Here is an 18,646-nt window from a genome sequence, read left to right as displayed (position 1 = left end):
GTAGTCACACACATTACTTTTCCACTTAACATGAAATCTGAAAATACCAGTCTCAGATTTCATGAACATGCACAAAAAACAGTAGCTTTACACTGGTGTGTATCAATCCACACACAAACAATACTTAATAACATATTTACAGCATCTGTGGCCTACGCACATGCTGTACTGCAGAGAGGGCTTGTCTGCCATTCATTAAACAGACACCCACAGTCATATAGGCCGGGACGAACAAGAGCGAGTAACTTAAGTGATTCAGTGATGTCATGCAAACAGTGACGGAAAGCCAAATGTTATATAACTTGGCTGTTAGAAAAAGGCTCGCCTGCCAAAGCATAGAGATGGGGGCACGATGATGTAATTTGAGGTTACACACACACACACCATCATAATCGAGTCATTGCACAGATATTTAGTTATGTCTAAACAGCATCTGGATCATACAGCGTGTTAAAGAATATATTCTCTTTCCATTTTCTGTTCATGCCAAATTGCTGCATCATTTCCCTGCAGGCAGCTGTTTAACAAATTTACCACTTCAGACTAAATTACTTCAAATAACCACTACTGTAAGTTTAACAAAAATTATGTTCAGGAAAAAAAAAGAAACAGGATCCATGATACATTATGTAAAAGAAATGTTTATTTCCATAATTAGCACATACAGTACATTATTTTGACCAACATAAAAAGTGCAATATGCATTCAAACTACAGCAATGTACAGTACAAAAGTTACTGCATACTTAAATATAAAAAGAAAATGGTTACAAAACTGCGACGTAACCCTAGTGATCGTTGTCACGTCAGTGTGACAAAAGCTTTAAAACTCATTGATGATATGAGCATAAAAGCTTAACAGCTATGAGCCTGATGACTCCACCGAGTCTCTTTTGTTTCTCCCAAAAGGTGCAAAAAAGATGTGACAGCATTTAAATACGTACATGATTGACATTATGATTCACATGTTTTTGTACAGCTTCAATGGTGTTTCCAATTTGTCGAGACAGTCAAAGAACTTTGGTCTTTCACATTTCAAAAAGCACAAATGAGTTTAAAATGTTGGCATGAATTTAAGGTAAAGATGGTTTGGAAGTAAAATATTTAGTTTAGTCCGTTGTGATTATAACTTGTCAAAAATGTTCCAATAACTCCAGCTTGGGAACAAAAACCCACTTACTGTACATTACACTGTACGCTGCCATAAACCCTCAGTTCCTGTCACATTAGGCATTTGTAGGATGACTTCAAGCCATGCAGTGTGACTCCTCACTCTGCTCTCCTACGAACATCGTACATCGTAGGGAATGATGAGGTCAATAACATTAATCTAATGTTATTTTGGAAGATAGCTTGCTAAAAAACAGTGCAAAGGAACAACAAACTCAGAAATGTTTCTGTTCTGTTTGTTGAAAACAGTGAGCATGCCTCTGGCAAAACAAAGCCTCAGCCTTCTCTCAACCCTTTCATCCCATTCACCCACTCACAGAGACTCACACATAGTTACGCATTAACGCACTAAGATACACCTTTGCATTAAAACAAGTTCAAAAGTGATTTCCTTACTTTTACTCCACAATCAGCAACTGAATTTAACTCTAGCCTGGAGTTCATCTGAAAAGAGCTCCGTGAATGTAACATGAGGTAACCATTAATTTAACAACCCTCTAGCATCTAAAACATCAACAGTGCGGTAAACAAGTCTACATTTATTAACACTATACTTTCTGTCAAGCTCCACTGAGGGACTCAAGTTCATCAATGTAGGCTACCACTTTCTACCAGATGGGTAAACATAAACTAAGTGCCAATGGATATACCATACCATAGTTCGGTAGATAACAGGTACTAACAGCTGTGAAGTTAAAGGTTATAAAGCATGTTGTACCTTCTCATCCTGCGGTCTAACACAGCTCTGTGCCTCTGGTCTCGTGGGTAAGGCACTTGTTTGTCCACGAATCGAACCAAGTTAGAGGTAAAGTAATGGCTTTACGCACTTGTCAGATACAGCAATATGACTTTCATCACTGTGAACAGCAGTTTGAGAAACAATGTGGCAAAGGAGAGTGTCCGCTCCTTACAACAACAGTTGGCATCGTTTTGTTTGTTTTCATTTGCTTTCTACGTTTCAACTCCTCCTGTTTCGACAATCTGTACAACCCTCTCCGGCACAACAGGATGGCTGGAGTGCATACAACCTCCACTTGATGTGTCAGCTTCTGGGCTCACCTGGCAGTGCTCTCTCTGGAGTGTACAGGTCTTTGCAGGGTCGGGGCAGAGCAGAGGTGGCAGGGGATTCCCATTCCAGGCCTGGGTCTGGCTCTGGGGACAATGAGAGGAGCAGAAGGGTTCCTGCATCGGAGGAACAGGCTGAGCACAGGTCCTCAGAGGAGAAGTTTAGGCTTCCCAACTTGGCCAGCGAGTTGGATCGCTTCAGCCTGGAGGATACAGTTAGGCCTGCCAGTCGCATGCGGGTCTCGATCTCCTGTGCCCTCTGACGTACGAGGCCGGGTTTCCCCCTCACGCTTCGTAGACTGTCACTGCTGGAGCTGCGTGTTAGGGTTGAACCATGAGGTGACGAGGTTGGTGTGAGCAGCCCAGACCCCACCACCCCCAACAAAGAATCGCTGGTCAGTGGCACGACGAGTGGCTCTAACCGCACTTGGCATGGTGTAGAAGATTTAATATAGTCCCCAGAAAAGCTGGAGAACTCATCGTCCTCTTCGGTGTGAAAGGGACCCTTCTTTGACCTTTGGCATGCATGCAAAGGCTTCAGAGATTCCAGGCTCTCCTGAGACAAACCTGAAAGTCTCTCAAGTCTTTCTGCACGCCGGCGGACCAGTCCAGATCTCTGCAACTGTGAAAGGGTCTCCTGTTGTTGGCCAAGATAGCAAGCCACTGCAGGCTTCTCTTCCTCCAAATCCATTCTCATCAGCTCAGGGAGAGCATCCGAGGGAGCTGCAGGTTGCCTTTTGTCAAGCTCAGGCTTTACTTTCAACGAATCGCCACTTTCCTCAGGCTCCTCTAAGAGCAGTGATTCTCGTGGCTGCTCCTCTGTTTCGAGCAGAGCTGTGGGCACGGAGGCAGCACAGTTGGCACAGTCACACAGGGGGTCGCATGGGCACAGCAGTCCCACTGAAGACGTGACGTCTTCAGAAGAGGTAGTATGGGACTGTGGGAATGAAGCACTTGGGACTTCAAGAGGACTGGGGTTAAGGCAAAAATTAGAAGCCAGGGTTGGAGAGTCTTGTTTCTGATTGGACTTACAATCCCTCCAAGACACTGTAGAAGCATCCGCTGGAAAAAAGATAGAGGAAGCTTTTTCCTAAATAAAAGAAAGAAAGAAAAATAATAGCCTGTGGGAATGTGGTTATTTTATTTTAAATGCAGGTTAATCATATTACTCCAACTTACATTGTGGTTGTGTGGCACACTGAAATGGTTGTTATTGTTGGAATTTTCATTCAGGGTTGCCAAGTCCATCCCGTTACCCTCTGTATCCCCTTCTACCTCCACATCTTGCGTTTCCTCTCCTCCACCTTCTTCTCTGCCCCCACCGTCATCTGGCTGCATTAATACCTCCATCTCTGCCTCCTCCTTTTGCACCTCTTCCTCATCCTCTTCCTGCACAGTGCTAAACTCCAGCCTCAAACGTAGTTCCTCGAGGGGCTCAGGGCCACGACTGCATGTCTGGGCAGCCGTTCCCTCTGCTGTAGGCCCAAAGTGAGGCAGGGGTAGGCCTTCACGCCCATCAAAGGCCTCATCATCCAGAAGAGCGTCCCGCTCCACATCCTCAATTTCTATAAAGACCTTTTCCATGCCAAGAAGTGGGGGACCACGCACAGGCGTTGACGGCTCACTGTCCAGAGCAGAGTCAGAGAGCCGGCGAAAATAGTAGTTGTTGTAAGTGGGGTCAATCTCTAGTGCAACAGTCCTGCATGGGGAGGGGCATGCCGCACCTTTATCAGACAACGCCTCCTCACAACAGGGAGACATCCCTGGCTCTGGAGTCAGGTGAGCTCCCTCCTCCCCTCCACAACACTGAGTCAATCCCTGCTGCCCCTCTGTCATCTCACAGTCTCCGTCTGGATGCCACAACTTGTTATGACGCTGTTTGCTGTGTAATAAAATGTACAAAAGGAAAACAGACGTCAAACTGAGAACAGACAACTAGTGAGCAACACTGACTGCACATGTCAAGCGAGGGACTGTACCTGGCATCCAGGATGCCCTCATACTCAGCCAGCTGCCTCATGAAACCCGGATTCGGTCGTGTGATGCTCCTCTTTTGCTTGACAAAGTTATAAGCTTTCTCTAGCGACCAGCCATACTCCTTCATGGCGTAAGCAATGACAGTGGAGGCAGACCGACTGACACCCATCTTGCAGTGAACTAGACACTTTGAGTGGTTCTTTCTGTGGACAAGAATTATATTTTCATAAAAATATACATGTAATCTTTTTCGAGCAAATGGTTTGATTAACTGTAAAGCAACAAGAACTAAACTCTAGGAGCTAACACAAAAAAACCCAAAACAAAACAGAAAGTGCAGAGTGAGGCAATTTGGTCCTACTTTTAGGAGTAGGAGTAAAAGCAATTTACCAACATTTGCAAGTTAGGAAATTACTCCCTTCTCCACCAAAATGTAGCAGGGCTCCAGGTGTCCTATTTAGTTAGGAGTTGCCAGGAGATAGTACAAGATGTGCTCAAATTCTGTGGGAGTAGAGTTGTTTCTAGCACTCAATGACACAGAGCTTATTGGGGGAAAAAAACAGATCCTGTTCGTGATGAAACAGCTCCATCAAGAAGAAAAACAAATGTTTACACAGAAACCACAGTCACTGCAACAGACAAATTAACAAAGTAGATGTGACTGATTTGGGTCCGTCATAACCAACAATTCTGACAACATAAATGGTCTGCAACAGTGGATGACACATTGACAGTGCTTTATGTTATCAAGTTGATGATAAATTGGCAAAATAGTCTGATGAACATAATTTCAAACATTGGACTAATTACACTGTGGCTCTCCAATAAACTACTCTGCTACAGAAACAGAATTAATGTAAAGCATATTATAAAGGTTTGTCTTGTGTCATCTTCTTTTACCTATATGTTAAAGACTCCACTTGAAAACAGGTATTGATGTTAACATTGAAATGTTGAACAGTCTAAAACTATGAAGTGTCGCCCTCCATGCTAGAGACCGGGGTTCAAACTCATCTACCGTAGGGGTCCTTAGGCAAGACCTCCTTACGCTTACCCTGCTTTCCCTTGTACTTTGTAAGAATCTAGGAGTGATTCTAAAACACCTGATAAATACGAGCACTATGCGAAACAAGCCTATGAAGATACCAATATGTTTCCTGTTCCACTTAGGACTCACTTTGCTTTAACAATGAAGTTGTACGTGTCATTCCAGTGAGCCAGCAGGTCAGTGGCCTCTTCATCGTAAACACGTATGTTGTGATAACTGAATGTGCCTGGAAAGAAGTTGTCTATCTCCCTGGTAACGTTGAGAATATAACCCACCCTGGAGAGGAAAGATAATGTTAACTCACACCAACATTCTTTCTTGCTCAAATCATAATCAAAATATGTTTTATGTATGGTTATCTTAGCTCCTCAGTAATGTCAAATAAATCACCCGGTCTCTTGCAACTCCTCCAAATTGGATGCATTCCATTCAGATCCCTAAAAACAAATGAGAGAACAAAAATACTATTTAGATTGAGTATATTCTCAAGATTTTGTAAGATTGTGCTTACTCTATAAACAATCCTTAGACAATTTCTTTAGACACCAGTCCTTCTTTGGATGGAAAGAAAATTATTATTTGTTATTATTATTTTATCTCCATTGTCCACCGGAAACAAATATACTGATAACAGATGTTCTTGCATGTGTAGCATGATCAGGAACAGCTGTCCTACCAGGTAGACATGGTCAAAGATGAGAGTGGCTTTGTCCATTTGACCCAAGATCAGCAACATCTCGTTGTCAATGAACTCTTTGTACTCCTTCAGGTTGCAATTCATGTGCTGCTCCAACTCTGTGCGGATCTGATAAAACATATACAGCATTACTTCAGTTGTGTTTAGAGGGTTATTTTTCATGTTGTTTTAATGTGTTACAGACAAAATGAGACAGTGAGTATGCTTGCGTGATATTTCCCAAGAATAGATGAACTTATGTTATGTCTCCATCTTGAAATAATACAAACTACAACAAAGATATGCAAAGCAGTGATTTACTTCAGTATAAGTGTATATTTACCTGTTTACATGTGACGTTCTCAAGGTCTTGGCACGTCATGATGCTTCTGAGTTTGGCTTTGATAAGGCACTCGGTCCTCTCCCTCTCTGAAGGCCTATCAAAGATTCAAATCTCAGCACTTATCTTTTTCTGAAATTTCAGGCTACTTCAACAACAGGTATATGAGTGGCTAGTTTTGGCATTTACGCACAGAATCAGGTTTAACTTTGTTTGTTTTTACTGACTTGTCATCAAACATAGTGGGCGAGTCTGGCCGTGTCGTCTCCAAGTCTTTCATGGCATTCCATTCGTTGATACAGCTCTGGTCTGAAGCAATGCAGCTCTCATAGTAACCCATCCAGGTGAGAGCCATGCCTCCAGGGAAGTAGTTATACCTGCGTGACACCTCACATGCCTTGTGCAGCACCTGCAGGGCTGACCTAGATTATTGTTGTTTGAAAAGAATAACACTTAAGAGTTGTAGATTACCACTTTTATAAGCTATACGTTTAAAATCAATTAAAAGACTGCATTTACACTCTGGCTTTGCTGCAATTCTGTGTAATTGCCTCTGGGAGCCAGCAGGTGGCAGAACGAATAAGTACTGCCTTCACCTGACTCACTGCAGCACTGTGAGTCTATCAGGAAATTTACTGTGGTGTGTCATCACGCTAAAACATGGTAGACAGCCACTGTGGCTCTAGAGGTTGTTCATTACTCACCACATAGCCTGCACTGACACGGGTTTGAAAACATGAGTCCGACCTGCCGTGTTCACTGTAAAGCCCCTGAGGACCAAACAAAACAGATGGTCATTCCCTGAGCTGGAACAGTGTGTAGCTACTGTATGTGTATATCATGTCTAGAAGCAGAGTTGGATAAATAGTAGAGAAAAATCACTGGGTTAAACGGCTGCAGCTGTGTTCTCTTTGCTGACAGCAGGGGTCACACTGACAAAGAAGACTCACCCATCTCCATCCAGATGGATCTTAGTATCACTCCACAGAGGTAGCACCATGCCAATCGAACAGCTTTTGCTGGCATAGGAGAGAGGGAATCAAATTGTTTTTCACATGTTTACAGTGATACTTGTGTGTAGTAATACATATCTTATATAGCAGCTTCAGTCACCACCTCATATAAAGCATCTTGTCTACAGACCAATTGAACTATGAGCTCATAAATTATCCTTCAACAATGTTCATGAAATTGTATACACTGGTGCTCTTCGTACCAGTCTTTGTTAGTAAAGTCGATTCCCAGTAAGATGTTCTCCTCTGTGTCCTGTCGCCCACTGGTGTACACTACCACCATGTACCGCACGCGATCTGACCATGCACTCTCCAGCCGCACCGCCTGTACAGGGCACAGAGAATTTACCTTCAAAATGTTTCCTGTTGTTACTACCTATTACTACCTCAGAACTACCAGGCTCATAAAGTTCCTTACCATTTAAAAGAGATTAGTATTGGCATAGAAAAAGTTTTCTTTTAAATAATAATAATACTAAAAATAATTGTGGGATGTACATCTGTAACCCTTTACATCTTAATGTGCAAAAAAAAAAAAAAAAAAAAAAAAAAAAAAAAAAGTGGAAAAAAAATTGAATGTAATAGGGTAACAGATTCCTCAGGACATGTAAAACACAGGGCTGGTAAACATAAAATGAAATAACTCACAGGAAAGCATCCACACACAGCATGGACACATAAGGTAATGCTCTCCTGAGTGTGTTCAAACCTCCCCTTACAAGTTAATAACCTACACAATAAAATGCATTCTGGAGGACTTGCTATGCCAGACTGTTAGTCACTGGCCATTAAATTAGTGTGTGAGCACATGTTTTTATTTTGATGTATGCACATACTTATGGTGTCTCTTACCAGTTTGATTCTGTCTTCTGAGCGAAGAATGTTTATCATCACCTGCAGATGTTGAGGTAAGTCGCCTGTTGAGAAAGATTATACAGAAAACTTATGTATGATGACCTATTTGGTGCCAGTGGTTATAGATCTATACTAAATGGGCACCTTATTAGGTACACCTGTACAATCTAATGCAATCCAATACAGCAGCTCTGCTGAATTCTACTTTTACAAGGTTTTAATTTCTCAGTTTTTGTTGAAACTGTCTGAAAGGTGATAAATCTACTATATGTTTATTATCACAGAGAGTGCTGGAGTCAAACTGGAAAGAAACTCTAGTACATTATATTGAGGGGTGGTTCTAATAATTTGATTATGCCATTTAAAAAAATCATGGTAGAACTGCTGTATTGGAATGCATTGGATTGTACAGATTTATCTAATAAAGTGACCAGCGAATGTACATACGTTCATGTTCATACATACTGATGCAGTTTGACCTGAGAGAGAAGATGTAAGGATGATAAATTAATGAAGATCAGATAACATTTGGTGACCAATTGATGCAGGAAACCAGGAAACTGCCGTTACTTTTCCTTGCGACTGAAAAACCTGGTGAGTGATTTTTGTTCGTTTTGTTTTCCATCTCCGCGTGAACAGATCTATCAGCCTCAAAACACAATTCAAGAACCTGTCTTTGTGCATGTTGCACCCCTCAGTGCTCTCTGTGTCAAGACATGTCAGTAAAGTGAAACAGCAAAACAGGTTGTGGAAATAGCCCAACAGCAAAGTGAAGTAGCAGTTGATGGAGAGCCAACTATGTTGAATTATGTCACAGCAGGTCTAACAAACAAATAACGACATTCTCACTGTTAACTATAGATACTGGCAAGAAGCAGAAGGTGTCAGACTCTCTGGCCATGTTTAGCATGATTTACAGCCTTAAGTCTCTCTCGCTATGAAAAGCATTTAAAGCAAAATTGCATCTACTGCAGAAAACTTAGTTTCACTTTAAAGACACGTAGAAGAAACAAAATTCACTTATAAACAAATCCTTCACAACTTTAATAGACACACATACTAAATGTTTTATCCTTCTGTAAGCAAATAAAATAAAATTATTGGCTTCTGTCAAGATGTTACATTTAAGCGGGCTGAAAATCAACCCCAGCAGTTTCATGTACTAATACAACATATTTTTTGAGTTTATTATTGTGGTGCATGTATGTAAAAACTGTATCTACTATGTGTTTTATAAAAGTTTTATCTGTACTTGGAAGTATTCACGGATTCATGCAAAGTAAAAGAAGACACTCGGATATAAATGTCTGGTCGACTCATCTCATAATTCTGAGATCACTGACTCTTAGAGCAGAAATATCCTTATAAAGCACGTTGCTTAACTTTTTTCAACCAAAAAGGCACAGTTACTGGGCAGTAAGAAAGTTATACCCCTAGCTCACCATTTCTGAGAGCAAACAGCAGGAGAACAGGAGCAGCAAATATGTGAGTTACCCGACACCATGACTTGCAAATGAACTGGCAGTATTTTGGTTGTTGGCTGGTGCTGAACCTGCATCATGTCCGAGGACTGTCTGGTCACACTTGTGTCTCTAATGCATTAACAATGACTTTCAATGTGGACATTTTAAAATCAGTCACTGATTTACCACTATGTTGGAGTTTGGGAAACAAAAACTCTGTGGTTATCAGCTGTACAGTGGCCATTACCGGTACTCTAGAACAACTGACAGAACATGCATAGCATGACTGCTGTAAGAGCTGTAAGTAATGTGTCTACTGAAACTGACTCTAAAATAAACATTGTAATCTATCAATGTCTTTTCCATTTTCAACTAACATACAAAATACCAAAAGCTGCTACACCTTTAATCTCAATTTTACCTTGAAACCTACACCTGAAAGGTAGAAATATAGTCACAGGGGAATAATACGAACACTCACATTAATCTTATTTACCCTTTACTCTGTAAAGTTACCACAATGAGAAAAGCAGAGAACACTGGTAATACAAACAATAAGACTCTTTTCAATCACCAACAGAGGTTTTGGCCATGCGCTGGACTGAAGCACTAATCTGCTTAAGCTATATGTCTGGAACATGCTTATCAACAAGTTTCCATCCTCCTCACCTCAGCTACAAACATCTGCTGCAGCGCAAGTGAGTGCAGCACTTGTAATCATTATACAAACGCACCACTTAACTTGGACAAGAACTCTGACGAGCACATTGATGCGATCCAAACTACCGTTTGGGTAAATTATGGGTGTTAGAGAGAATGAGCCTTTTTTGATGTTTTGCCTTGTGGTTCTCACCTGCATGTTTGTGGTGAGGATGTGCTTTCTGGCCCTGGTGACTGCTCCCCTGCTGCAAGAAGAGAGCAGCGCCCTTTACCATGAAGAAGCTCTCGCTCAGGCTGCAAAACAGAGGAGAGACAATAAGTACTAAAACACAGATGCTGTACATGAGACACGGTGCTGCAGAACAACAGCTCAGCACAGTCGTTTCACCTTGTTCAGTGGACAGCGAGGCTGCGAAGTGGAATGCAATACAAATATTCAGTTTTACCAGGACAGTTCTGTTTTCTAGTGAATTACCTGAAGAGCTGAGTAGGAAAGTCCAGCTGCTATGTTACAGCGGCAGACTTCAGGGCTGCAACAGCAGTGAATCAAGCCTTGATGCTGAATGCTTATCTCGCTTCTTTTCTGCTGCATGGACTACGCTCACATTTGACCTGTCAGGTGTCTGCTGGCTTGGTGTAATACAACACAGACCTGAATAACTGACCTAACTGCAGTTCTTTTCAACACTTAGCTTTCACAAAGACTAAAAGGCAGAAATAACCAGTTCACACCTGCCTCTAAAAGTGTCGACCTTTTCAGGTTAGGCTTTAGAGCTGTCAACAGAGCAATGTGTCCTCCAGGCTGAATTCAATCATTCCACTTAATTGAAAAACAACCTGAGCACATTCATAAATCAGACAACAGGGTGGGACACATTCACTGTGTATTCTGTGTGTGCAGTCTGGTAAACCAGGACATCATTAGGAAAGTACAAAACTGATGAGTGACAGCTGCAAAACAAAATCCAAACAGGTGTTTAGGACATACCTTTGCATAAATACAGATGCACTGTATTCAGTATATGTATACAGGACAGCATGAATACAGCATTACTGGTTGACTTTAAAAGCAATACTGACCAGTCTACTATTATTTTTTACTAAAGCTAGGCATGTCAGAAAAAAAACAAAAAACGTATACTGTAATACTATAAAGTAAAGTTTAAAGTACTGTCCACTGGAAAACGCTGATGATTGGTATTAGTTAAAATTACCTATATTGTGAATGCCTGGCAAAACATTTTGTATGGATCACCTATATGTCCCAAAACACACAAACAATTGACCAAATGTCTTCTGTTTACAGAGGTATTTTTATCAGTTCTCGTCTAAACAGCATCACAAGTTTCATCCACCATTTTTACCTCTGGCCATAAAATTACGCTGTCAGGCAGCTCACTATAATCACACTTTCAAAAACGACATACAGTACAGAAGCACAAGCCAAACTGATGATTCTGTGGGAACAATGGACTTCGTTTTTTGCACCTCACAATAAATTCCCTCCACCCCAGCACCAAAGAAAAAAGAAAAAAGTTCCACAGTGACAAAGCACGGGGGTAGACACATCTCAGCGAGCACTTTTGTCTCTCTTTGGTGGATTTTTGTTTCAGTTAGTTCCCTGTTTGCTGATTTATGAGAATGTCAGGAGGCTCTACTGTCAGGGATGATATGTGGTAAAAGTGGTGATCCTAAGAGCAATAAGAAATCAAACAAAATCGATGGTGCTCATTTTTTCTTTTCAACTTGTAACCCAACTCTAAATCCACGGGTATTAACATGATACCGGATAACTTCCCGGGGATAGAAAAAACACTTGAAGGTGCACTTCAGTGAAATGTGAGGATGTGTGAAACTTGTCCTTAGCTGTAAATCAAGAGCTGTCCCACTGCTTCACAGTCTGTACTCAGACATCCTAATTAAATAGCCTCAGCTCTACTGTCTCTTGCCCCACGGCACCCTGCTATCAGCTTCTCCACAAACACTCGGGCTAAAAATACATCTGGTATCAAAGCAAACAAAGACAGAAAAGCTTGCCAGATAGCCTCAGTGATTCCACATGATTACAACCTAGAGCACCGACCTCCTTCACAGAAAGACAAAACAAAATGCCATTAATGCAGTGATTTGTGCACCCTAACTGATTCCCAGCTGCCAGCGTGTGAACCTGTATCAGCTGGACAAGTTCAGTGATTCAGTCTGCTTGTCTAAAACTGACATATAATCTGTTATAAAGTGATCCAGTCGACATTCAAACTCAGAACTGAACTAAAAATTTTTATATTACATAAATATAGCAACCTGAAATGTATTTAAAAAGTTCAAAAACATTATCAATGATCTCAAAACAAGTCCAAACATTAGTCTGTGTTTGGTCTCAAATCTGATAAGTAAAGGTATCAGTTTTCAACAATAAACTACACTTACATGCGGTTTATCTCACTCTGGGTCAAGACAGCATTCTCTACAAAATAGGGCAGCATCTTCATCACGACCTCCTGAAAGGGTTCTACAACCAGATGCATCCTGTTGACTGGAGCAAAACCCAGGCGTCTGACTTGAGCTAACTCCTCTTCATCAGCCTCCAGAAACAGTGAATCAGCATCATTCAAATGAAGAAGAATGGCAATTTAAGGTCTTGGCCCGCTGCTTATGAATGACAGACCAACTGATATAGTCTGCACTCATCTGTGTCTCTCAGAAGTGAATAAGTGTGGTCTGTTCAGACGCCACTCCCTCTGTTGCCTCCTCCTCCTTCATCTAAGAGTCTGTGTGTGCAAGTCACTTCTGCCTGCAAGGACATAGTGCAACCTCCACCCACTGCTTTAGGCACACACACGTGTGCTGCTAGTCTCCCCATCCCTAAGTCTGTTTTGTCAGTATCACACTAACTTAAAGCCTACCATAGGTTACACATTCACATCTATAACAAGGACAGCAACAGTTAATATTGCTCCGTTATTCCTAATCCACTCTAATAAAGAGACACAAAGTCACTTGCATGCATTGTTCTGGTTTATAAAAAAAAAAACAAACATGACCAATCAGGCAGAAAGCTGCAGAGGAGGATAACAAATTCTATGCAATTCAAGAAACTGATTTTCTGTTGCTTCAGCATGAACTCTGTGATTCTTTTCTTTCATCAACGTTCACATCTGAACCAATAAAAAAGAGAACAACAGGTTTCCTTTTTAGCCACTGCAAAACATGTCCACTTCACCAACAAAAAACATGTCTTCAAAACCAGAGAGAAGGGGAAATGCAAAACCACTTGCTTAACTGGAGGAAGACAGAAAAGAGACAAAGGAATTTTGGCCCAAAATGTCCTAATGGGATGTCTCGATGTGCATGCCACTTTAGGGGTCAACAGAATCCAAGGTAGTGCCTCCAGGGAGCTTAACGCATGGGCCAAGCATGGGGGGAAAGGGCAGTGAGAACTGGCAATCTCCCAGAACTCCCAAATCTCATTATACTCAGGCTTATAAAGGAGGGGATTATCTTGTCTTTCTTTCCTTCAAGTGGCCAGCAGTAACTGTCACTCACCCACATGTACCACAGAAGAACCACAATGTGTTGCAGTATTGGACCCTACAGTGTCAGGCTAAGAGTAAAGTCTGCAGCAACATCTGCAACAAGAGTAACTTCATAGATGACAGAAAGATGAAATGAGAAGAAGCAACTTTGTAGTAAAATCATAACTAAAAGAAATGTTAAAATTAAGCCTGTAGCTAAATCTCTGTTTAGAAGCTGAAAGCAAATATAGGCAATACAGTTTCCATTTTCTCTCACTAAGCATTCAAACCCTGACATACACATTGAAGAGACAACTATTGTAAGCTGGGAGGATTTGCTGACAGACATTAACAACATCTGAGACACAGATAACAAGATAACCCTACTATTCTTCAACAACAAGACTAAGTCTGGTGACATGCAGATTCTGTACTCTGCAATGTAGGTTGACTGGCATTCCAGGTGGAAACTTGGACAGCTCAAAATGTCAGGTGCATGCGGAGGGAGTGGAGGGAACCTGACTAGATGCTCCCCTGCACATGAGGTCGAGCTTTAGAAGCAGTTGGCAGGAATAATGGCATGTCACAGACTTAAGGTATAGTTTGTTGTTGCAACAGTAGCCAGATGGACAAGGATGGGGCCAAACAGGAGCAGATGTCTTCTAAGCCACTGAGTCACAAGGTGTGCTGGTATCCGAGAAAGGTGCACTGGATTACACAGTGGACTCCCTACAAAGAGGCTACACAGAGGCAGTAACCAGTCTGGTTTATTCATGGTGTCAGAGCATTTTGCACACACTGACACAATGAGGAAAAAACTGCTCTTGGGGCTTCTAGTTGCATAATGCTGGCATTTTCTCACTTACACAACTGAAAGGGGGATAGTGAGAGAGGGAGGGTTCAGTACAGGGAGGAATAAATGTCCTCAGGTGTCAGTGGAGACATAGAGGGACTTAACAGGAAACAAATGACATCATCATGTTACTAAGGAAAGAGTCGATGTAAAATGCTACCCAGAGCTAGTGCTTCTCTTGCAGTTTGTCTCCTATAAACATATTGTTCTGTAAGTTCAAATCTATAGAGTGTTTCTGAAATTTTGTGAATATGACTAAAGAAACTTTGGTGAGTTTAAATTAACTTTAAATGCCCTGTTTTTTTGTTTTTTTTTTCATAATTTGTGCTCAATTCCTCCTCCTAATTCCAAACAACACCCTGAATGTATGAAACATATACACACACGTTTGCCCAATTCTGTTTCTTGCTCAACTCTGCTGTGTACAAGGTGGGAAGATGAAATCATTCCTTGGTTCGCTGCCACTGACACCTGCACAGTGTTTACATTGGCCTCCATCAACCCCTTAGGCATCGCTATCAAGGTCAGCTGGGAACAGCATGCGCAAATACTCCCACTTGGCAGTCCTACAGCTGTCCATCAACAAAGGTAGTTATGTATAAAGTGTATCAGAACACCCTGATCTGAAAAGAAATACACATGTCAAATAAAAGACTACTTAAATTGCTATAACTTAGTAAGACATAAATTTACTGGCAATTAAATTACATAACATGGTTTATGAGCTCCTAAAAAAAAAAAAAAAAAAGGAAGAAACCGTGTGGCAAGACAAGACTCGCATCACGCATAGATCACTCTGAAACACAAACATCGCTCAGGGACATCACCTAGGCTGCTGCATAACTGAAAACAAACTGAACTCTTACAATGACAGGTTTGCTTTTTTATGGGGTCAAGTATTCAGTTCAGGAATGCATATTTCCAAACCCAAATATATAAGAGCAGAACACAGTTTAAACAAAGACATTACAAACGTTGATTTAATCCAGTCAGCAGGAAATTGTAAGATACATAATATATATTTTAGATCGTATTAGGCTTAAAATGTCCAAAATGTGCACGAAGTGTGAACACCGTTAACACTATTTAATCTTTACAGAAAACTGAAGAAGTGGTTTCCTTAACCATAAAATGTATTCTCGGTTTTCTTGTCACATTATTGAGAACCACACACCAACATTTTAGACTGAATAAGCATTGACTGCTGGCACATTAAGTTCTCAAAACAGACTTTAACATGACTGTATATTGCATATAGTCATCCAAGAATGTAACGCCAGCTGCCTTGCCCAAACTTGCAGGGTGAAAATGTTCATTATGCATTACTCTAATTTATATCTTCTCTGCCTTTCTGATTGTTGTCACCAAAATCTAAACACGACAGTTGGTAGAAAAAAGTATTTAAGCATATAAATGAAGAGAAATAAACTGAGAGAATCAAGCTAGTGCTCGCCTTCAAAGCTGCAACCACCAATTATTTTGGTGTTTCTACTCAGTAAATGACTAAAACAACCAAGTGCCAAAATTATAATCAGCTTTCTGCCAATCCTATCCTGTACATGCACTCAGTGGAACAGCCAAGTGACTCAACTGATGATGCAAACTTCAAGAACAAGTTCATCAGTTGAAGCGCTGATAAAATACAGACACACTTGCCAACATATTACCTGAGAGACTACTGGTTACAACGTGGTGTTACTGTTGGCTGTTTGGAACTGATGACTTTGCTGACAGGACAGACAGATGTTTTATTACACCTATGTTCAATTGTTCTCATCTGTTGATGCCAGCTTGTCTGCTGCCACTCCAGATTTCATATGAGTCAGCAGTCAGTAACACCTGTGTATAAAATCTGACTTACTCTGCCCTGTATGATGCAACAAAAAGGCTGAACTACACTGAAAAAAAAACTTACCTCTGATTTAGTCGTCGTTCATCTTCACTTCCAAAATCCTGCAATACAGATAATAGGAACAGCTTAATAAAATAAACCATTTTGACGACACACTATAGACCTATTTTTACCACTGATATGTTTTCATTAAAGAAATTGATAACAGAACTCACAAATAGAATCTAAATCCATTATAGCAATTGCCTTAAATCACAGGTACCATAAGAAAAATATGTTAAATGTTAATCTTGACATACCCTCTCGGATTAAATAAATCTACTCTTAACTTAAATCATCTCTGAGAAAACCACATCAATCCTTTATAAGAGCAACATAAAATTTCATGTGTCTATCTACTTTTCACCCTGAGAAGAATGGACATAGTAATATTCAGATGGGTACTCATCTTATTCATTCTAATAATTTAATAACAGCCACACCAGTGGGAGCTTGCAGTAAAGCCTGCAAGTTGTAGGTGCTGATGTGACTTGACCGTTCATCATCAAGAACATAAGAAGCAGGCATATAGCATAAGCAAGTAAAGTGTAGTCAGGAGACAACAGAAAAAAGCCATACAGAAATATGTAACGTGTGATGTCTAGAAAAGATGGAAGACTTGCCAGCATCTTTTAATCCCTGTTTACCTCTGTTCCCCACCCCGCTTCTTTCAGTTGTACGCGTTCACCCCACCCTCACCACATGAGTAGATGACATCATAGCTGCAGCAGCTTCCTGCCAGCTTTATCTGTCACACCTCACCATACTGCTGGGTACACCAACAGCTTCACTAGCAGGACTCTAGGGTACAGGAACACTACCGAGCCACATCAACAAAAGTCATTCATTTCAAAGAAGCACTCTGTTTGCAATAAGCGAAACCTCTGTTGTGACAGTTTAGTGTTGCATGCCACGCTGTTAAAACAGAGTTTCAACTAAACGCATCTTTAGCCTAAATACTTATGATAAATAAACCCAGCCTCTAATGAAAATCTTGTTTCCTCTGATGTGGTCACACAGATCAGAACAAGGTGAGCTTTTCTGTTTCTAGCTGGTAGTTAGCGCCTCCATCTGGCAACTGAAAACGGTGCATGTGAATAGAAAAAGGAAGCTATCTTTGAATGATTATAGGTTTGTGACACAGGCAATGGCCTTTTTTTTCTGCGAGTGCCCAAAAAACAACACAGCTCAAACTGTTTATAGATGTAGAGAAGCAGCCCTTTAAGGAGAGTCTGTCCCCATATATCTGTTTATCAGTCTGGACATCTCATACTTCCCTTTCCCTACTGCCACGACCAACAAGACAACACAACGAAAACTGGCATAGAAATAGCCTGTACAGTTGACTGACTGTTTCTAATTTGATTTCTGCTGTAGAGGATATATCTAGATCAATCCACCGAAATAAAACATCAAATCTCAGATTTAGTTCTACCTAAATTAAAGTGGATTTAGCATTATTTGGACTGCAGCAGGGTAATGGCAGCTCCGTGTGTCCTGTTACTGTAGGCTGATGGTATGATAAACAGATAAACAGTGATATAAATTGATGTTTAAGAAAAAACGTACATTTCAATGTTAGCCAGTTACTTAGCGTTACATCACAGAAAGCTAACGTTACAGCTCATTTTATTCATAAGGCACTTGTCAAACTAAGCTAAGTCTGTGGATATAACGAGTAATAAATATTGATGTGATGATTATTTTACTATTTAACTGTTATTAAATGATAAAGCCAACACATGTTGCTGATATATGTGGAGGTTATATATATCTGGTTACAAGTAACGAAGACGTTTGCTAGCTACCTTTAGCTAACAGCTTAGCATAACACTAACGATGCTAACTTAGCTACAACCAGCGGGCCTTTCTCCAGCAGCATCTCCCTCATCCTCCACCTTCCCACCAACACTTCACCACACCAGGACTTCGTTTTAGTTCAACCAGGACCAGACTGACCTCTCCCGCGGTCGTTGTTGCTGTGCTGGCGGTGGATGCGGCGCTCGGGGTCGGGGACCGCTGCAGAGTAACCAACGCCATGGCTGGAAGCTGAGGATGATGCACCGGCCGCCGGTGGCCGCTGTGGCCTGGTGAGGTGCTGCTGCTAGCTGATGGGCTAACGAT

The 18,646-nt window shown here is 41.1% G+C and overlaps 1 protein-coding gene across 2 annotated transcripts; it reads right to left on the bottom strand.

Moving 5' to 3' along the window:
• Nucleotides 1-623: 623 nt before the first annotated feature.
• On the bottom strand, nucleotides 624-18,625 carry ssh1a (slingshot protein phosphatase 1a). Of its 2 annotated transcripts, XM_026343695.1 has the most exons (15): nucleotides 18,482-18,625; nucleotides 16,547-16,584; nucleotides 10,460-10,560; nucleotides 8,141-8,205; nucleotides 7,492-7,613; nucleotides 7,226-7,294; nucleotides 6,980-7,045; nucleotides 6,503-6,697; nucleotides 6,279-6,372; nucleotides 5,936-6,064; nucleotides 5,650-5,696; nucleotides 5,389-5,535; nucleotides 4,214-4,414; nucleotides 3,414-4,116; nucleotides 624-3,324 (listed from the first exon to the last, which is right to left on the bottom strand). In XM_026343695.1, the coding sequence occupies exons 1-15, from the start codon at nucleotides 18,560-18,562 to the stop codon at nucleotides 2,212-2,214; spliced, it is 3,171 nt and encodes a 1,056-aa protein (XP_026199480.1). In that variant the 5' UTR covers nucleotides 18,563-18,625; the 3' UTR covers nucleotides 624-2,211. The 2 variants fall into 2 exon arrangements, with proteins under 2 accessions (XP_026199480.1, XP_026199481.1); XM_026343696.1 differs by lacking the exons at nucleotides 16,547-16,584; nucleotides 18,482-18,625 and adding an exon at nucleotides 12,694-13,153.
• Between the last annotated feature and the right edge of the window lie 21 nt (nucleotides 18,626-18,646).

This window comes from Anabas testudineus, chromosome 9 (assembly GCF_900324465.2).
Source record: "Anabas testudineus chromosome 9, fAnaTes1.2, whole genome shotgun sequence".
Classification (NCBI taxonomy): Eukaryota; Metazoa; Chordata; class Actinopteri; order Anabantiformes; family Anabantidae; genus Anabas; species Anabas testudineus.
Note: the sequence above shows the minus strand (reverse complement) of the source record. Positions and strands in the feature narration are given on the sequence as shown.